The sequence below is a fragment of the Macaca fascicularis genome, chromosome 10, assembly GCF_037993035.2.
Source record: "Macaca fascicularis isolate 582-1 chromosome 10, T2T-MFA8v1.1".
Lineage (NCBI taxonomy): Eukaryota > Metazoa > Chordata > Mammalia > Primates > Cercopithecidae > Macaca > Macaca fascicularis.
The window spans coordinates 71,375,418-71,396,081 of record NC_088384.1 but is presented as its reverse complement, the minus strand read 5'-3'; the positions used below and the strand labels follow the sequence as shown (position 1 = coordinate 71,396,081).

Genomic DNA, 20,664 nt, shown 5'->3' with positions numbered 1-20,664 from the left:
AGGACAGACTTTGAAGGGTCATATTTTATTTTGGATACAAAATGTTTCTTCCTGCAATTATTTATTCTTGTAAATTATTCTGATTTAAAATTTATTGGCCAGTTGTTGAAGAAATTATTTACTTGCCATTTATTTGAATGGTTCAAGTAGCATATGCATATATTTAAGTATTTATCCTAACATTTTCATGTGACCGGGGAAACTTTTGCTCCAACTCGACATGTTTTTGATTGACGTTTGATGTCACAAGACAGCATTTGTTACAATACCATTATTTGGAGGTTTTCATAAGAAAACCTTATTACAGCCTAAATGTTATAAACTAAGGTCATTTAGACACTTCTAGAAGCAAAAGATCTTCTGGGTTGCATAAAACAGGGAAATTGGGTTTATCAAGTCCAAGATCATCTGACATTAGTAATGAGAACTGGGAGAACTAGAATAATTTATTCTTATAAGCAAACTGCTGAGAAGATAGAAAGACCTGAAAACCTTTCTCAAGCTGTTGCTGTAATATTGTTCTCCTGCGGTCTTCCTTATGGATAGTGCTATATCATCCCTCCCCCATCGGACTGTTTCTGTCTACTGCTGCCTGCTACCTCCACTGCTGCCTGCTACCTCCACTGCCTCCTCATGGGGCTCTACCTGTTTAGAGAGGAAGGGAATCTGCATATTAAATAACTGACCCTAGAACCAATGAGGAGCTCTGCATATTAAATAACTGATCCCAGAACCAATGAGGGGCTCTGCATATTAAATGACTAACCCTAGAACCAATGAGATGGATGAGGCTAATGTCCATTAGACAGACCAATTCTCATTTTCAATGAGTGCAGTCACTTGCAGAGATCTCTCTTTTCATAGATCACAAGACTGCCTGATATATTTTTTACCAAACATATTTCTGTGGAGAAAAGGCAGCTGGAATTCCTTTAAATTTATCCAAAAAAGGACATTTGATGAGGGCAAACTTCTTTTTTTTTTTTTTTTTTTTTTTTTTTTTTGAGACAGAGTCTGGCTCTGGCCAGGCTGGAGTGCAGTGGCCGGATCTCAGCTCACTGCAAGCTCCGCCTCCCGGGTTCACGCCATTCTCCTGCCTCAGCCTCCCGAGTAGTTGGGACTACAGGCGCCCGCCACCGCGCCCGGCTAGTTTTTTGTATTTTTTAGCAGAGACGGGGTTTCACCGTGTTAGCCAGGATGGTCTCGATCTCCTGACCTCGTGATCCGCGCGTCTCGGCCTCCCAAAGTGCTGGGATTACAGGCTTGAGCCACCGCGCCCGGCCGAGGGCAAACTTCTACAAATTGACCGATTTGGCAGAGAGCGCAAAGAACATGCTACAGTACTCCTTGGTGAGGGATTCATGTGTCGTTCTATGCCTATAGCATTGTACATACTGGCAATGCATAATAGTCTGTGGCCTACTCTGCCACCAGGAGAGAGGAAACAGATGTTCCTATCTGTCTTTTGATGTGGCTTCTGATACTTACATTGATTTGTCTAAAATAGCATCAGCTACCCTAGAAAATTTTTTTCCTAGTCCTTGATTGGCTAATTGTTTCAGGAAACTATTAAGAATGTGGGCCAGGCACGGTGGCTCAGGCCTGTAATCCCAGTCCTTTGGGAGGCCAAGGTGAGCAGATCATGAAATCAGGTGTTCGAGACCAGTCTGGCCAACATAGTGAAACCCTATCTCTACTAAAAATACAAAAAATTAGCCGAGTGTGGTGATGTGTGCCTATAATCTCAGCTGCTCGGGAGGCTGAGGCAGGAGAATTGCATGAACCTGGGAGGCAGAGGTTGCAGTGAGCCGAGATCACGCCACTGCACTCTAGCCCAGATGACAGTGCAAGACTCCATTTCAAAAAATAAAAAAAGAGCATGATTATCATCTCAAGATGATCCACTGTCAGCGGGTATTGCCCTGTTACAGGGAAAAGACAGAGACCATTGGGAAGTGAACAGACAGGAAAAAAAAAATCACATAGTATTTTATTTATTCAAAGTGAAGTAAGACCCCAGTAAGACTTTTTGGAATAGATCTAATGAAAAATCGAGGGTAAATTTAAATTCAACACCAGGAGGTCTTAGCACTCCCTGCTCCATACAGTAATTATAGAACTGTGGTTATAGGTAGGAAGACTAGATAATTAGAGTGTTATCAGTAGTCATGGGAGAAGTGACAGGTTCATTACTAAATAAAAGTAATTTACCCTAAATTGAAAATGACAGCTGATGCCTTCTAAAAGCACAGCTTGATGAGAAAGAAATCATGAGGATATTGGATATATGCAGGAGAAGAAGGAATGGCAATAGATCTGAAATCACAAAATATATGCAGAAAGGAGATGAGGGGGCTTAGAGTTCTCCTTTTGCTTAGGCTGGTCCCGAGGGCCCATAATAGGCTATATTCTTATTTATGATATAAAGAGAACAGATATTGGAAGCAACTATCTCAGACCATCCGTCAAAATGTGCAACCCAGACAAGATCACAAAAGGAAAAAATAAAAAGCTAACAGGAGTATCAGGAAGTAGCATAACTATATTAAAATTGACTGTTATATGCACATTTTACTTAAGAAAATCTTATACAAATTTTCTAGAAGTTATTCTAGAGGGATTTCTCCTGGGCTGTTTTTTTTTCTCTTCATCTATTTGACCTCACTTTTTATTAAAAGATCTCTGTTGCATTTCTCATGGTCACCTTAAACCAGAATGTCCCCCTTGTTCCCAGACTCCACAACATGCAGTTTTCCCAGGCTGTCAGCTGGAGTGGAATACAGGGTGGCATCAAAGCATGGTGACTGACAGCTTGCCTTTAGCAGGCAAATGATGGAGGCTCAAATCGTACTTCTGCTCCCCGCTAGCTATGGGAGCTTTGGAGAATTGCTGAGACTAGAACAACATTTCTCCACCTATAAAATAGAATATTCATGATATCTGTATTATTAAGTTGTTAAGAATGTTCTTCAGGATAATTTAGAGGTTTTACAGTAGAGGCCGACACCATTCCTCATTCTTCACACCTCCGTCCAACCACTCACCAAAGCCAGTTGATCCGATCTCTTGAATCTCTTTTCAGTCCATCCTGTTCTCTCCCTCCTCACCTGCTGCCCCTTTATCTCAGGCTTCTGCTATCTCTTGTCTGGAGTATTTCAATCAATTTCAAGTGGGTCTTTCATACTGTTACGTATTCCTATCCCACAAAACAGCCAGGTGAGAACCCACCCATGGCTTCCAACTGCCTCACTCCCAGCAAAGAGCACAAAGCGCTTTCTAATGTGACCACATTCTTCACCTGGCTTCAGTCCTTCCCCACTCCGTTTGTTGTCTGCTCCAGCCATACTAAATTACTGTGACTCTCCAAATGTACATGCTCCCTGTCACCTCTGGGGCTTGCTCCCCACCCAGTGGAACATTCCCTCTCTCCTCAACTCGTCCTACTCCATTTGCGTGAATAGTTCCCACTTAGATCCATTGTGAAGCACCTGCCACCAGCACTCCTGCCCCACAGGCCCCTCCTAAGTCTTCGAAGATGCCAAGGCCTTTCTCACATAAGAGTTCCTGGGCATGCTTTTCACTCCACCTGGAGCGCTCATCCTTCTCTCCCCTTTCACCTCATTCATTCCTACTGATTAATTTTGCTTCACAAGTACCTTAGGCATATCAGCTCAAATGACACTTCCACAGGGAAGGCCTCTCCAATACCCTCGTTTGTTAGAAGCCATCTTAGCAACCTACATTTCCCTTCATTAGCACTTATCATGATTGGGGATACTATATTTGTGTAATTATTTGGTTTAAAAATCTCTGAGAGCAGATCCCTCCAAGCACATGCTAAGACAAAGATTCAAGGGCCAGCAGTTGATCTGGGGAGTGATTCCCAGGAAGGGCCAGTAAGGAAGTGGTGAGGTGAGATAGAGAAGGGGAGGAAATAAAAACAGGTGCATGAACAAGTAGATTGTCCTGCAGGCAGCTGAGACTCAGTCCTGCAGGAGAACTCCAGGAAACAGTGTGGATGTGCTCTGAGGAATCCCACTCCAGGGGCATGGATGCCAGGGTAGGGGTATTAGTTCAGCCCCTCCTGTCCATCATTGGTTGAGGGCTGCTTCTGGGATATTAACTCCCCAGCACCTCAGTATTGGCAGGACAAGCATCCTGTTGAGACCAGAAAAAACCCTCAGGCCGCATGTTCAGGAGAAGAAGCCTCTGGTGCACACAGAAATCAGAGGTAAGTGCCAGGAACAATGGCCAGGGCTTTGACAGCTGTGGCTACAGTATCCATCTGTCCCACTGGACTCAGCCCCACAGCCCTTTTCCCCACTAGTTATCCCTAGAGCAGCACTGTTCAACAGAAATATACCATGAGTTACAAATGCTTGTGTTGTTTTACATTTTTCAGAAGCCACATTTTAAAAAAGGTGATATTAATTTTAACGCTACATTTTACTTAACCCAATAGATCAAAAGTAGGATCATTTCAACATACAACCAATATGAAAATTGTTCCTTAGATATTTTACATTTTTTCACACTATATTCAAAATCTGACATATATGTAACATTTACAGCACATCTCAATTTGGACTTGCCTCATGGTCCATGGAGTGCCCATAGCCATGTGTGGCTAGTGGCTATCACAGTGGGCAGTTCAGCTTTAAAGGACAGAGTCTGGGAGAGACTGAGAGCTCAAAAAATGCTCAGTGACAGAAGTCTCAGCTGGGGCAGTGCCTACCCTGAGCAAATTTCACTGACCGCCCCCAGGACTGGAATTAGGTGCTTAACTTCAGAGCATCTGCTGCCCTCCCTGCTACTTCCAGCACAATGTTAGCTGTACCTAGCTGGGGCTTGTGTTCACTCATCTGTCTCCCCAGCATCCTCCTGGAGCCGGTGGGGCCCCCAACTTGTTCATTCCTGTGTCCGCAGCACCTGATACAATGTCCAGAACAGAGGAAGCTTCCCCAAAGTTTTGCTCAATGATGAATCTCTTTTAAGATAAGGTGATTAAATTATCATCTTTAGTGAAATGTTAGTGAAAATGTAAATTCTATACATTGATTTTATGAAAGGTCTATTTTTGTCTTAGAAATATTAGTATAGCCGTAAGGGATTATTCATCTCATGGCTACAGAGATTCAGAATTTGGACAATGAACAATATAATAATAAAGTGGGCTGTTCATAGCCACATGTAATTAACAAACATAAATCGCAGCATACTTTCTACTTTTACCTGTTAATATTCTGGAGCCTAGACCAATCGTATTAGTCTGTTTTCATGCTGCTAATAAAGACATACCCGAAACTGGGAACCAAAAAAAGGTTTAATTGGACTTACAGTTTCACATGGCTGGGGAGGCCTCAGATTCATGGTGGGAGGTGAAGGACTTCCTACATGGTGGCGGCAGGAGAAAACGAGGAAGAAGCAAAAGCAGAAACCCCTGATAAACCCATCAGATCTCATGAGACTTACTCACTATCATGAAAATAGCACAAGAAACACCAGCCCCCATGATTCAATTACCTCCCTGGGTCCCTTCCACAACACATGGGAATTCTGGGAGATACAATTCAAGTTGAGATTTAGGTGGAGGCACAGCCGAACCATATCAACAATCATTCTCAAAGAGTGGGGCTGCACTCATAGCAGCAGGATCACCCGGGAATTGATTGGAATTGCAGTGCTCAGGCCCTGTCCCTCTCCACTGAACCAGACCCAGCTATTTGTGTTTTAACAAGCCCTCCAAGGGCCTCTACTGCACAGTGAAGTTTGAGGACCAGTACTCCAGATAAAGTAATTTCCAAGTTACTCCTTTAGAAGGAAAGCAGGAGATCTTAGACAACAGCTTCCTGTGCCTAAAATTCCACACAAACAAAACATTTGGTCTATCTGCCTGAAGGTGTGTGGTTTCTCTACTTGCAAATTAATTTCATATGAAGTAAAGAGAATATGTTGAAATTTATTCTGGTTGGTACAATGTCAAATAGCTATTAGCAAAACATTTGGCTAAACAAAGCTATTACTGGAAATCTGTAATGTTTAAAGAGAGGTAAAATACACATAGACAGCCCTCTTGTTTTTATACTTGTCAGTCAGCTTTGGAGTGGTTGTTGAGTTTTATCATCTATGGGATCATATTGAGGGCAAGAGCAAATTTTTGGAAAAAGTTTATACAAAATCATGGGAGACCCATATATTTCTTTCGTCCTGAACTTCAAAATTCCAAATCAGCATCTTAAAAGTTTGATTCCTACTACTTAAAAGAGCATGTCTCAATATGGAAGGAACAAGTATTTTAAAGGAAGAAAGTGGTAGAAACACAGAATTGGTTTTTGCTTCCCATGATAATATGGGGCTGCGCACAACCTCAGATATATGTGTATTGAATTAGACCTTGGAGAGAAAATAAATTAGGTCCAGAGAGCAGGAGACTTTCCCTTTGGGAGTTGCCCTAGACAGACCCTGGAACTCACACATGTACATCTTCAGTCAGTGACTTCCCAAAGAGCCATTTGGGCAATGCCAAGTGGAGAATTGAAGCACTTACCCCTTTCATCCAGCAAAAATACCCAACATTCATTCATACCTACATATATGAAACAACATTTTTTTATTTTTCTCTGGGTAATCATCTCTAGCCTCAGTTTCACTTTGTGCAGGCAGACACATCACATGAAACCTTTCCATTCCTCTCCCTTCTGTCAACTCCTAAAGGGAACGGTTTTTGTCTTCTGAATAGCCTAATTTATTCTCTCTCTAGCATCTTGAACATTGTAGGTACTCAACAAACATTAATTGATGACAAAGCTATATAACAGCTTTTGAATTTATTCATGGGATGATTCTTCTATTTAAAGAACATCTTTATATACTTTCCATTCTTCAGCAAAAAAAAAAAAGCAAAGAAAAAAAAATGTTTCATCTTGCCAGTTCTGTATTTAACATCTGCACAGAGCACAGTGTGTGCCTGTTTTAAACAAATGTGTAGGCACACTGGTTATGTAGATTCAGGAATGTAAATGACAATACAGAGAAATGTAATTTTTAGAAGAAAATTTAACCTTAAGGCTTAATGAAAAAAAATGTAGTTGCTGTTTTATCAGAGAGAGCGAGAAAGGGAGAGAACAAGGAAATCCCATTGTAATACTGTTATGCTAACCTCATTTTGGCCATGATTTTCCCAGTTATAGAGTGGACACCAGGTTATGTGCATATCTGAGAACTGGTATAATTTATCATCAATTTGCGAGCATAGATCAACCAGTAGAATAACTGTGTCAGTATAAGTTGATTTCTAACTTCAGTTGTACCATGAAGTTATTGGAAGACTTTGGGAAAGTTACTTAATTCTCATTTGTTAGTTACTTTTAAAAAACAGCCACATGAATATATTTCCTATTATTGTCATTCCTTAATAGTCATTGATTGTGTACAGGATGCTTTGTATCTCTGCAAGGTGCTGCAACTTCCCCAGGGAAGCCCACATTCATGAATAGTGTTTACAAAGTACTTGGAAAGCCTTGGATTAAAAACTAACGGTATCAGAGTAAAAGTATTTGTATTAACATGCCATATGGGAGAACCATATATTATCTATTAAGAGGCTATGTGTGGTATTGAAAATAGCTCTCTGGTGCATTGCTTTGTGCTATTTTTATACCAAGATATGCCATGGCAAGTTTTGGTACGCCTGGGTCATACCTTCAATGTTGAAATGCTACAAAATTCAATCCTTCCACAGGTATTTGTTGAGCTCCTTATTGTGCACTTGTCTCTCTGCTTACCATTACATAAAACATATGGAAGGCCCAGTGGCACCTACAGTCTCGTGCATTTCCTCTCTTTGAACACGTCTTGTTAAACTGAAGTCCCCATTAACAGGCACACAGGCTTAAAAAAATTACAGGTTCCATTTTTCCTCTTCCTTCTACATGGACAATACTGTTTTGAGACACACTGATAGAGATAGGGCTGACACGATTGTCTTGTCTGTCCTAATGTTCGAAGAGTGACCCGTGAGTCTTGCACCCCCTCTGTTAATGGGGCATGGATGCAGCACTATTTGAGTTTATTTTGGGCAGAACTGGCAGCCAGGAGAGCACTACCACCCAGCATTTCTCCAAACTGCCTACACATGCTGCACCACATTCCCGGAAGACGGTAAGTCATTAGTCTAGAGAACTATATTGAAACGAGTTCCATACAAAATCTGCCCCTGCCTGGGGAGGCGATTCCTTCTCTTAGCTAATTGCTCTAGTAAGGAGACAAGGGGCAATGGGTGTATTATCACAAGGTCCTGAGATCTTATGTCGGGGCCACCATCCTTGAAAAATTCTGTTCTAAATGACATGTGGAACCTCATGCTTCATAAGTAACTGAAAGATCCTGGAATAGAAGATAATTTACCTCTTTTTTTCCTGATTCATTTGTGAACTATCCAGGCAAGTCCAGGTGGCAAGAGCGTATTTCATTAACTGGAGAATAGTTATTGAACCCCTACCAGGTACTTAGGAAACATCGTTTAACAAAGCAGACAAAGATCCTTGCCTCGGTGGAGCTTACATTCAAGGAGGGGCGGGAACACATAAACAGTGAACATGATACCTACCTAAATTAGAGGATACGATATATTAGAAGATGATGGACAACTGAAGAACCAAAGAGAAAAAGTTGATCGGGATGAGAAGGATGGAGTGTGTGAGGGTGGGGAGGTGATGCAATTTTAAATGGAAAGTTCAGCACAGATCTCATTGAAAGGGGACAGTTAAGCAGTAACTTGAAGGGGCTAGAAAGAAAGCACTCCAGGTGGAGGGGTCAGGCAATGCAAAGGCCTGGGGAGAAGAGACCCCAGTATGCTGGAGGAACAGCACAGAGGCCAGCATGGCTGCAGCAACTGAACCAGCAGGATACTAGGAGAGAATGAATATATGCAGAGAAACAATGAGGGTCTCCACCATGCAGGATATTACTGCCATCAGAGCATTCAAGCAGGGGAGTGGTATCAGCTGCCTCACACTTTAAAACAAACCAGCTTCTAGGCTAAGAAGAGGTGTTAAGAAAAGAACTGCAGCAGCAAAACATATCAGGAAGTCATTGCCACTACCCCGGAGAAAGGGGATGGAGGATGGCCCCAGCTGGCACTGGCGAGAACAGAGGGATCCTAACTATTAATACTTGTGCTCCCCACACTTCATCATTTGATTTTTGGGAACCATTAGTTAAGATCAAAGACACATGAAATGTTTAAACGAATCCACAATTTAATGAAATTCAAGCAGAAGCTGAGATAGATGCCACACCTCATCTACATAGAGAACTGAAATATGATTCAAGGAAAAAAATAATCACGCTTTGGGGGAAAATGAAATTTCTCTCTTAATCCCTTGACATGTGTTTATGGAGCCCTTAACAGATAAGGCACTGTGCTGAGTGCCAGGACACCACAAAAAAGGGACATCTCTCTGCAGAGGGCTTACAGCTTAGCTCTTGCAGGTGAGCAGAGGTCTTAGGATTCTGCAGGGCAAGAAAGAGAGACTCCAGCATTTGGCATGATCTGGACCTGTGTTTAATTCTCAGCTCTGCCACGAACTGTGTGACTTCAAGAAAGTGACTTTGATCTCCCACAAGCTTGATTTCTTCATCTTCAAAAATGGAGATAAAGTTGAATAGGATGGTTGCGACGTTCATGGTTATGTGTGTGAGGTGTGTGAGCATGTAAAGGCCTGGTGCAAAGGAGACACCTATAGGAAGCAGCAGCTATGACTCCTGCTAGGTGGAGACTGTTCACTGCACACCTTTTTATCTGCCCTAAAAGATGCACACTAGGCTTTTCATTAAAATAATGAGGCAGCCAATGCAGAAATTTTTCTAAGAGTAAGCTATTAAAATAGATCAATCAGCTAATGACATCTCCTGAACAAAATTTGTAAAGGTTTGGAACTAACCTTCCCTCCCTCCTTTCCTTCCTTCTTTCCTTTCTTCTTTAAGCCATTAAGCAGGGCTGAGAAAAGTAGGTTTAAAGTAGGTTTGCATTGGAGGGAAGATGGTGGTGAGGGGGCACAGAGTTTGGACAGGGTCAGAAGGGCTTCTCTGTCCCAGACCACTGTGAACTAAAGAGACACAACAACTGAATGCTGTATGATCCTAGATTGCTATTAGGATATTCTTGAAAATTGGATAAACTCAAATGTGATCTGTAGCTTAGACAGCAGGAATGTCATCTATGTTAATCTTCTGATCTTGATGGTTGTATTGTGGTTATGAAAAAGAATGTCCTTGTTTGTAGAAAATACATACTAAAGTATTCAAGGCTGATGGGCATGATTAGGAGGTGATTATGTCTGCAACTTACTCTCAAATGGTCCAGGAAAAAAAGAGTTCTTGTCCTGTTCTTGCAACTTTCTGTTGCTTAAAATTATTTCAGAATAAAAATGCCTTTAGCATTAAACACAAAAGTTTAGAGTTGTAGCACTGCACTCACCTGATATGAGAGCCAGAGGGGTTGATTCTCAATGTCTGTTGTGTTCAATGTTAATTGAATTAATCCAGATGAGATTATCATTTCCCACATTTTTGCTGATTCATAATTTACGTATCTTACCCAGACAACAAATACTTACATTTCTAAGTAGGCAGTAGTAGGCCCCGACATCAGCTAAGACTGGGTTGAAACTGTCCCCTGCTGCCATCAATTGCTAGCTGTGGAATCTTAACACCCCTGTGTCTCAGTTGTCTCATCCATGAAATGCAGATAATAATACCCGCCTCATGCAGTTGTTATGAGAATGAAGCTTGATAACTTTTGCAAAGCATTTAGACACTGAGTGGACCATATGCAATATTCAGTAAGTGTTAGCTGGTATTAACTAATATTATTCTGTTGCTCACATAGCTCTATAGTTAAATAAAACATAAACATCATTATATTGATGGCAGTGCAGACCCTTTAAGAGCATTCCTCTGTTATGTCAGCTAATTTTACTTTTCAAATATGTGCCTTCTAGAGAATTTTGAAACGTATGAGTTGAAAATATAGATGGGGAAATACAAAATTAAAGACTGGATTTTTTTTATAAGAGACAGCTAATTTTTTTTAAAGTTAACTTAAAGCCTTCCTGAGCTGAGAAAAATAAATACATCATCTGTATTAATCAGTTATTGCCATAATAATGCTGTGCAATAAGTCACCCCAAAATGCATCCCCTACCACAAAAATTTTTATTCTCATGCTCACAGGTCTATAAGATAACTGTGGTCCAGCTGATGTAGGCTGGGCTCAGTGGGGTGGTTCTACTGCAAGCTGTGAGTTGCTTGGGTTCAGTTCCAGACAGTGACTTGGGTTCAAACTTGCTCCATGTATCTCTCATCCTCCTTAAGCCAGGCGCTACAGGGGCATCTTCTTGTCATGGCAAATGTCAGGAACACAAGAAACAAATCCTTTTATGCAGCACATGTAAATCCTTTGCTCACATTCTCTCCACTAGCATTTCATTAGCTAAATTAAGTCCCATGGTCAAGTCCAACATCAATGGCATGGAAGTATTTTTTGCTCACAATGGGAGGACACTGATATATGTGTCTGTCTGTGCCCAGAAAACTATAGACCTTTAGAGGAAAAGACAACAGTATACCAGCATGAAGTACACATCAGATTGTTTCCCCCATATAGGGATGGATTTGTTCAGACTTATGTCTCCTTTATCTTCCTATCACCATGTAGAGTTCACAAAAGGAACTACAAATATCAGGATAGCAATCCGTGATCATGTGGTTGAGATTTTGCCCTTGCAGAACTCTCCCATGTAGAATTAAACATGGATGGCTTGCTTATCATAGTCATGTTGCAGCAGGAGCCTCTTATTTCTATAAAATTTCTGAAATATTCTTGCAAACAGTACACACTCGATAATTATTAGTTGAAAGAGTAGGAGGCAGAGTACTAATACGGGATAAATCAGAAGGACACAACCAGTAGAATTCTCACAGGTTTCTGTGCTTTTTCAGCATGGGAAAGTAAAGTGTTATATTACACTCAACATGAATGCTATGGAAATTTATCATCTGAAGTAAATATGTGATCTTAAAGGAATATTAACTAAGAACAGTTAGCTTCTATGTGACATTATTTAAGCTAACAAAATAGCCTCGCACTTCCCTGTATTTCTTCACCTTTATCGTAAACCTTTTAAAATCCCTTCTAAAATCCCTTCTAAAAACCTCAAGTTTACACATCCCTCTGCTTAACTTTTTATTGTTTATGTGCTTCCTGTGACGATAGCTAGACAAACAAGGCTGATAAAAAGAAAGCTTGTCCTTATCAAAGACTTACGGGTAACTGTGTTAATGTGCCTTGCTTTTTCTACCAGTGGAAGCCCCCTATTTCACTAAGAACTCACCCATTTGCAGCATTTAAAATGGATGGAAAGTTCTAAGCCAGCCAAAATGTCCTTCTAAAAGAATGAAATGAATGTTAATCTAATTGCCCAAGAATGCGTACGCTGGGCTTGGAAAATAAGCCTTCTACATTGGTTCCCCCTGCTGGATTTGAGGATGCACTGTCTTGGAAATTGATGAAAGCAATATAACTGGACCTTTTTATCTAAGGGCATGTTACTGGAATGGCAAATCCAGCATTCTTCTAGAAAGCATTCGCTCTGTGATAAACGTGCCAAGTGTTTCTTGAGTTTGCTTCCCAAGGGCAGAAATACTGCAAATAGAAAACTGTGCCTCTGAGACTCAAAGTAGAAAACAAAAGCATGCCACTCAGATGTCTGTTCTAGCGAGAGGGGTGGCACACAAGGGAACTAAGGATAAAAACCCAGAAGCAGTAGATTAGGTAAACTGCCAGACTGGTTGTTACTATCAGAAAGCTGGATTTCGGGGTCTGACCATGAATTTCCTTTTATGCATTTACAACTATTAGAACCAGTTCCTTACATTTCTGTAACTTAATTTCTGTTTTTCTTTCCCTTCTTATCTTCTTCTCTTCATAAGAAATCTCCCTACCTCTACTCTGTAGAAGATGTGGTAACCAGACTAATTTTAAAGGAAACTTGTAACCTGCAAACGTCAGGGCTATTGTGAAGTGTGTTAAAAGGTCTGTCTGTTGAGGGAGACAGAGAAGCTGGCAGATCTTTCCTGCTTGACTCTGAATCCATTTGGTGGGAGGAAAGGGACAGATATTGGCTAAGTTTTTGGCACATGCTCCTGCACCAACTTGGCCTTGTTAAGACAGCAAGAACAGCAGAAGTGACTATTTCCTCCCTAGAGCAAAGGCCAATGCTGTTTCCTTCATGGAGAACCAGAACAGGGAAAATGTCAGATAGTCATGTGGTACTTGTAAATATGCCACTGAATTTAAGTGGCATACAGAGCCACCCCAGCTTCTCGTATTATATTCAGGCCAGGTGTGGTGTCTTACGCCTGTAATCCCAGCACTTTGGGAGGCTGATGTGGGAGGATTGCTTTAGGGCAGGAGTTCAAGACCAGCCTAGGCAACAAAGCAAAACCCCGTCTCTCCAAAAAAATAAAAAATTAGTCAGGCTTGGTGGCATGTGCCTTGTAGACCCAGCTGCTCAGGAGGCTGAGGTGGGAGGAATGCTTGAGTCCAGGAGTTAAAGGTTGCAGTGAGCTGTGAACATGCCACTGTACTCCAGCCTGGACAACACAGCAAGACTCTGTGTCTATAAAAAACAAAAGAAAACAAAAAGTAGTTATATTATGTTCACCATCACAAACGACACAGGGCTAAGCCAACACAGGGGATCCTGTACATATATTTATTGACTGCATTCTTTGCCAACCTCAGAGTATAACTCCTTTTTCTTTTTTTATCCTTCTTTTATAAACTTTTTTTTCCCCTATTTAGGTCAAATCTAAATGTTTCCCCATCTGAAACTTTCTTCAATAGGTTGTTTTCCAGAGCTGCAGGTGAAATGCTTCCTCACTGCTTCTGAGGCTCTTACTTCAGCTCTGCTACTAGTGGCCTCCTCTTGGGAGGATTCTCTTGCCTCGGAATTAAGAGTTGATAGGAGGAGAAGATAGTGGGTCAAAGCATTCAAGCAAAACAACGTTAAGTGATTCAGGCCTGCTCGTGGGTCAGGAATTTTTAAAGGGTTCAGCTGGATGTCTCTTCTGCTCCTTGTGACACTGGCTGAGGTCACTGCTCAGCTGCATTTGGTTGGCAGCTGGCTGGGTGGAAAGGTTCAAGAAGGCTTGGCTCACAGGTCTGGCCCTACATGCTCCCCACACATCTTTTCTCTCTCTCTCCGTGTGTCTCCCTCTATTTGGCAGGCCAGCCTCAGCTTCTTTACAGCATGGAGGCTGGCTTCCCAGGGGTAGAAAGTAGAGATTGCCAGTTCTTGAAGGGTAGCTTGGAGGTCCCAGAATATCACTTCCATCATATTCGTCTAAAGAAGTTTCACAGCCAGTCAGGACTTAAAGAGAAGGAATGGGCTCCACTCCTTCAGAGACAAAGCATTTGTAGCCATCTTTAACCCACATGAATATAGGTTGGAAACTTCTGCTTCTATTTTCTGTACTTCACTATATGTTTTATACTTTGTTCTTATGTCTTTGTATAAATTCATCATTTTTATTTGCTTCATTTTCCAAACCAAAAGCAATTGGGAGACCCTCCCAGCAATGACTTATAAAATCATGCCTATACTTAACTACTTAACCTTCAAAAAGTTTATTATTTCCACAGATAAATCCACAGATATAGTAGCTATTTTAAGAAAAAAGAAAGTTTTAGAAAGTTGCTAATATACAGCCTTCATTGCACCTGACCTGTTATTTTTCATATAATTATATATGATAGCACAAATTCAACCAACATAATCTGTTCAAGACAAAATATTTTATAGCATAGGTATGTTAGACTGCCATATGCAAGTTAAGTGAAAATTGACCCTTTTTTGCAGCATATATCACACAGAGAAGTAAAGGGCAAGAAACTTAGCCAACCTGCCTTACACAGTGCATGTTACTTGTTACCAGGACCACTGAGTGAATTTTGTTTACCGCAGTTAAACATTTCATCTAGCAAATCATGTGAGAAGGGATGAGTATAAATGCACCTATTTATGTAGGTAATCATGCCTCTGATTCATCCCTCTGCCTGGCTTTATGGGCAGTCATGCTACATTGCTTACAATTAATTTCAGTGCTGCATATTAGCCATAAAGAGATATTTCACAAGTTGACCTGATGCATTTTTTTTTCCTCTGTGGTTTTCTTGAAAGATGAGAATGGTCCAGAGGAAAAGCAAAGTGTGGAAGAAATGGAAGGACAGAGCCAAGATGCAGGTAGGCTCGGATTTCTTTTGAGAAGCTGCCTAGGCCTTATCCGCAGAGGTGAACAATAACTTCACTCAATATTATTATCTGAAAATGCTTATAGCTTTCACCAGATGAATTCCAGTGTTCATTCAGGTCTCCCTCAGGAAGCCACCATCTCCGATCACTATAAGTTGACTGTGCTTTCAAACAGAGTGGTACATTTTCACACATCCTTCACCAATTCCATTTTCTGCCCTATAACAGTTTGCCTGGTAAAATTCTAAGAGGGACGGGCGGAAGTTGGAAGTGCCAAGCCAGAGCTTGGCTGAGTTAGGGTAAGCTCAAATTTGTACATTTAGCTTGAGGGAAAAAATGAAATAAAAACTGATTAAAGGAAATGAAGAAGAGGCTTGCCCTGTACAGCGAGTAGAATGTTCTTTAGTGTATTGCATTAAATTTTGAAGAGCTATGCTTCAGGTTATTTCTCTGCATATTGTAGGAGATGGTGCGATGGGCCTGACTACCCCACACACAGAGCTCTAAGTAAGATCTAAACCCTTCCTGACATCCCCTCTGTTCACTAAAGGACAGATGTGTCCATGGAAAGTTTATAGATTCCACACTGTAGATTATAAATTGAACATTTTTAAATAAAATAGCACTTAAGACTCAAAAGGGATTGAAGTCACCTGCGATTTATTATCTCTTCCTATCCATTTTTATACTCAGCCATGCTCTCCTTTAAAAGAATGATAGGCACAATCATTCACTTATCAACATAACCAACAAAAAAATAAAAATAAAAATCCCCGTGCCCTTTAGCTTCCCAGTTATTCTCCCAATTGTAATGAGGCCCATGAAGGGCCACTTTTGAAACAGTGAGCCCTACCGTTTGCCAAGCACATCCTAGGCCATATGCTGAACTCTTGGAATTAAACCAGGTAGTGTGATAAGTTTTTCGCTGTAAAATTCTTGCATTAACCTTGGAGATGTTGCTAGGGGTCTGGAAGCTTTTATTATTAACCTGGAAGACGAATTGAAGAAGGTCAATCAGAGAAAGCACTGAAGCAAAGCAGCAAGGACTTTGTGTACCTGCACCTGGGTCGGCCGGCGTCCTTTGCTGCAACATAATCCTTGCAATAAAATGAATTTCTGATGCAGAAAACTGTTGTTATCCAACCCTCCCCCACCCCCAACCCACACATTACGCTCCATAGCAGATGAGTGAAAAGCTGTCACTGTTTTTATTGTTTGGGGCTGACAAGTATTAGTCGACTAACTGCCGACAGCTGAGGCCATTCTGTGACTGTGGAGCTTACACAGGTTTTATTCACTCACTACTCTGTCCCAAACTGTTTTTTTTATTTTTGAGACGGAGTCTCACTCTGTCACCCAGGCTGGAGTGCAGTGGTGCAGTCTCAGCTCACTGCAACCTCCACCTCCTGTGTTCAAGCGATTTTTGTGCCTCAGCCTCCCAAGTAGCTGGGACTACAGGCACCCACCACCATGCCCGGATAGTTTTTTTATTTTTAGTAGAGACAGGGTTTCACCATGTTGGCCAGGCTGGTCTCGAATTCCTGACCTCAAGTGATCTGCCCGCCTAAGCCTCCCAAAGTGCTGGGATTATAGGCGTGAGCCACCACACCCAGCCCCGAACTGTCCTTATTGACAAAGATTGTTTCCCATCCCTGTACATACATGCACACACACACACACGCACACGCACACACACATGTATGCATGCACTCGCATTTGCCTGTGTTTGATTTATTCATCCTTTTCCCTTTAACCAGTTGAGAATAAGCAGTTTGTAGATTTGAGATCCTTTTGCCTATGAGAAGGGAGTGGTAGAATGTCAGCCCTCTTCTCCAGCCCTTGAATCTGATAGCGTTGTCACCGCAATAGGGGCACTTCTCAATGTGAAGAGGAGTCCTAAATGCATCCCCGAGTGACTCACCTTGCTCTTCCAAGTGAGCTTGCCGGCTGGCACAGAGGCCAATGGCAGAGTCCACCTATAATCCTGGCCAGCGTCAACATACATTGTTACGTTCACACTGCTCATTTCATATCCTCCCTAATCAGAGCTCCGATAAATCGAAGATGTGGTTATGGGTTGTTAAAGCTCTTTTGACCTGCTGGTATTTTTCCAAAATAAAAGTATCTTATTTTCATTCAATATAATCTCCAGCTTCAGTTTTGATTATATAGCTCTGCAGGCCTCTTACACGTCATGAAAAAACACAATCTTAAAACAGTGCAATCCAGCAGTTTTGACTGTTGTCATGATCAAATCAGATCAAAGTTGTAGATAACATTCTTCCAAAAAATTTAACAAATACATATCAAGGGTTCATTGCGTCATAGGCACCGTTCCAGGCACTGAATAAACAAACAATCAGTAAAAACAACATCCCTGTTTCTTTGAAATTTATATTCTGGTGGGGGTTCCAAACAATAAACAAATAAAAATGATAAAAACATCAATAGTGATAAATGCCTTGCTGAGAAATAAGGAAACATAGAAGGAATGCCCAGAAGACAACTTTCCAGTGCCTGGGTTTGGGATGGACTCTCTGAGGAAGTGATAGTTAAAATGAGATCTAAATGATGAGATAGTGACAGAGAATTATGTTCCAAAGGACACCTCACCTGAAAGTAATAGTCCATGCACCATGAACAAAAGATAGGCTAGAAAATAAGTGATTTGTGATTTGCTTCCAAATGTGTGTTAGTTTTCATGCATATATGAGTTATCTTTAGTTCCCTGACTCTGCTACTACATAAAAAACTGTGAATATGTGTGTGTGCATATGTACTATATATATAGTTTATATGTATAAATATACCATATATGTATAAATATACTATATAAAACTATAGCGTCCATGTAGTATATATACACATATGTAATGTGTGTGTGTGTGTGTGTGTGTATATATATATATAGTTTTTCATGTACTATCAGGGAATATATATACATAACTATGTATATAAGTATATATCACTATTATATATAAGTATATAATTATACATATTTTCTGCTACTACATGAAAAACTATATACACACTATATATGTATATGTATACTACATATACTCTATAGTTTATATATAGTATATTTATACATGTAAACTATATATACTATATGTATATAACTATATATAACTATTGTATATAACTGTATAACCATACATATTCCCTGCTACTACATGAAAAACTATATATACACTCTATATGTATATGTATACTACATATACTCTATAGTTTATATATATTTGTACATATAAACTATATATATAGTGTGTGTGTGTATATATATATATATACACATACGCACTCTATACTTTTTTCTATAGTAACAGGGTTATGGAACTAAAGATAACTCATGTATGCATAAAAACTAACACACATTTGGAATCAAATCACAGATCACGTCTTTTCTAGCCCATCTTTTGTCCAAAACGTGTGTGTGTGTGTGTGTGTGTGTGTGTGTGTGTGTATTCCTTTTCCAGTTATCAGATATTAAACATTGCAAATGATTTTAGCAATCCTGCTTGTCTAGATTTACTGTTTGAATGGGAGGGAGTAGACTAGTTAGCTCTTATCCTGGAGGCCAAACATGACTAGAGTCACTAGGGGCTGATGACACTGAGAAGAGAGGTCTACTCTAATGTGGTTAATTGGTGCTGTGAGAGGAACAGAGAGTTCCACGTCCTTAGTCCCCATTTTCCCCTTCTGTTCTCGGGTGACATGAAAGTTCCTGGTGGCTGCTGGTGTCCTGTGCCAAATGCTCCCCTTCTTCCCGGCCTCTGTGCTGACAGCCATCAGAGCTGCTCCCTGCAGTTTGACAGCCTGGCATAACGGAGCAGTAGTGCTGTGCTAAGAAAAAAAAAACTTTACAAACACACACACAAAAGCACTTTGTAAGAACTTGCAAGGATATACTTTCTTTCACAATCTGTTACCAAGAAAAATAATATACCATCCTTTGAGGAATGAGGAAGAAACAAAATGCCAAAGGATACTACTAGCAACAAGTAGCATTTTTCACCAAAAAATAGATTGTAGCCCGTCTCTGACTTAACTGAAAGTTCCTGTTTCACTAACTATAAAAGAGATTCCCAAAGCACTAGCCCCTTCAAAGAGCATTCAGTGTATTCAAGCGTGCTGCAGGCTCATGCTTTCTGTGGTGGAGAGTGGAGGGAGGTGCAGGGCAGGAAAGCCACAGCCTGACTTCTGGAAGGATGAGCTCTGAGGCAGTGTTTCTTTTTCTGCTTTATAGATGGTGTCAACACTGTCACGGTGCCTGGCCCCGCTTCCGAAGAGGCAGTGGAAGACTGTAAAGATGAAGGTATGAGGCCACTAACTACATCTAATAATTGCAGACTCTTAGACCATTTGGGCTTGTTTATATGGAAAAACGAGGCAGCAAGTCAAATATAACTAGGTTTTCTTAAGTGTCTCTGTTTCCAATACAATCGACTATCCCACCTACTCTCTTTTATTGCATATCTAGCCTTTATAGAAAACACACACACACACACACACACACACACACATATATAACATTTACATTTGTTCCTTTGGAAAATAACTATTTATGAAATGAGAGAATGACCAGAGAAATTATGTTTAGAGACGTTTATTTAAAACACCAGAATTAGTCAGTTCTGCTCTTTACAGCCACTCATCAGGAAAAGGTTTGAAAGAGTGGCATTTGAGAACCACCAACCAGGGAGCACCATTTATCAAAAAAGAAAGAAATGTTTGAAAGGCATCCTTAGAAACAAATCTTTGGCAAGAGCATCATTCTCCATTCTGTCGACAGTTACTCTGAGAAAATGTTGCTGACCCAAGTATTTCCAGAAAAAGTAAAAAAAAAAAAAAAAAAAAAAAAGAAATTACTCTTTAGAAGACAATTTGAGGAAGGAAGAAGTAGTGGAGACATTGATGTTGGGACGCTAGAATTAAAAAATATATATCTAAAGGAAAACAAAATAGTCCTTTTTCTCTCTGTCTCCTGGTTCATTGGCAAGTCCCCAGATGAAAAGGTAATATAGGCATACCTTACTTTCTTGCACTTCATTTTACTGTGCTTTGAAAATACTGCATTTTTTACAAATTGAAGTTTTGTGGGAACCCTGCATCAAGCAAGTCTGTTGGCACCATTTTCCCAACAGCATGTCCTCATTTCATGTCTCTGTGTCACGCTTTGATAATTCTCACAATATTTCAAAGCTTTTTACTATTATTCTATTTGTAATGGTGATCTGTGATCAGTGATTACTACTATAATTGTTTTGGGGTGCTATGTACTATGCCTATAAAAGATAGTGGACTGACTTAGTAAATGTGGTTCTGACTCTTCCACTGACCCACTATT

General features: G+C 40.5%; 1 protein-coding gene across 5 annotated transcripts in view; it reads left to right on the top strand.

The window, feature by feature from the left end:
- Positions 1-20,664, top strand: part of MACROD2 (mono-ADP ribosylhydrolase 2) — a 2,109,916-nt gene that overhangs the window by 1,971,494 nt on the left and 117,758 nt on the right. For all 5 annotated transcript variants that reach the window (XM_065522745.2, XM_045364082.2, XM_005568324.4 and 2 more), the window contains 2 exons: positions 15,246-15,308; positions 19,564-19,632. In XM_065522745.2, coding sequence (XP_065378817.1) covers positions 15,246-15,308; positions 19,564-19,632 — 132 coding nt within the window. The remainder of the gene's footprint in view (positions 1-15,245; positions 15,309-19,563; positions 19,633-20,664) is intronic.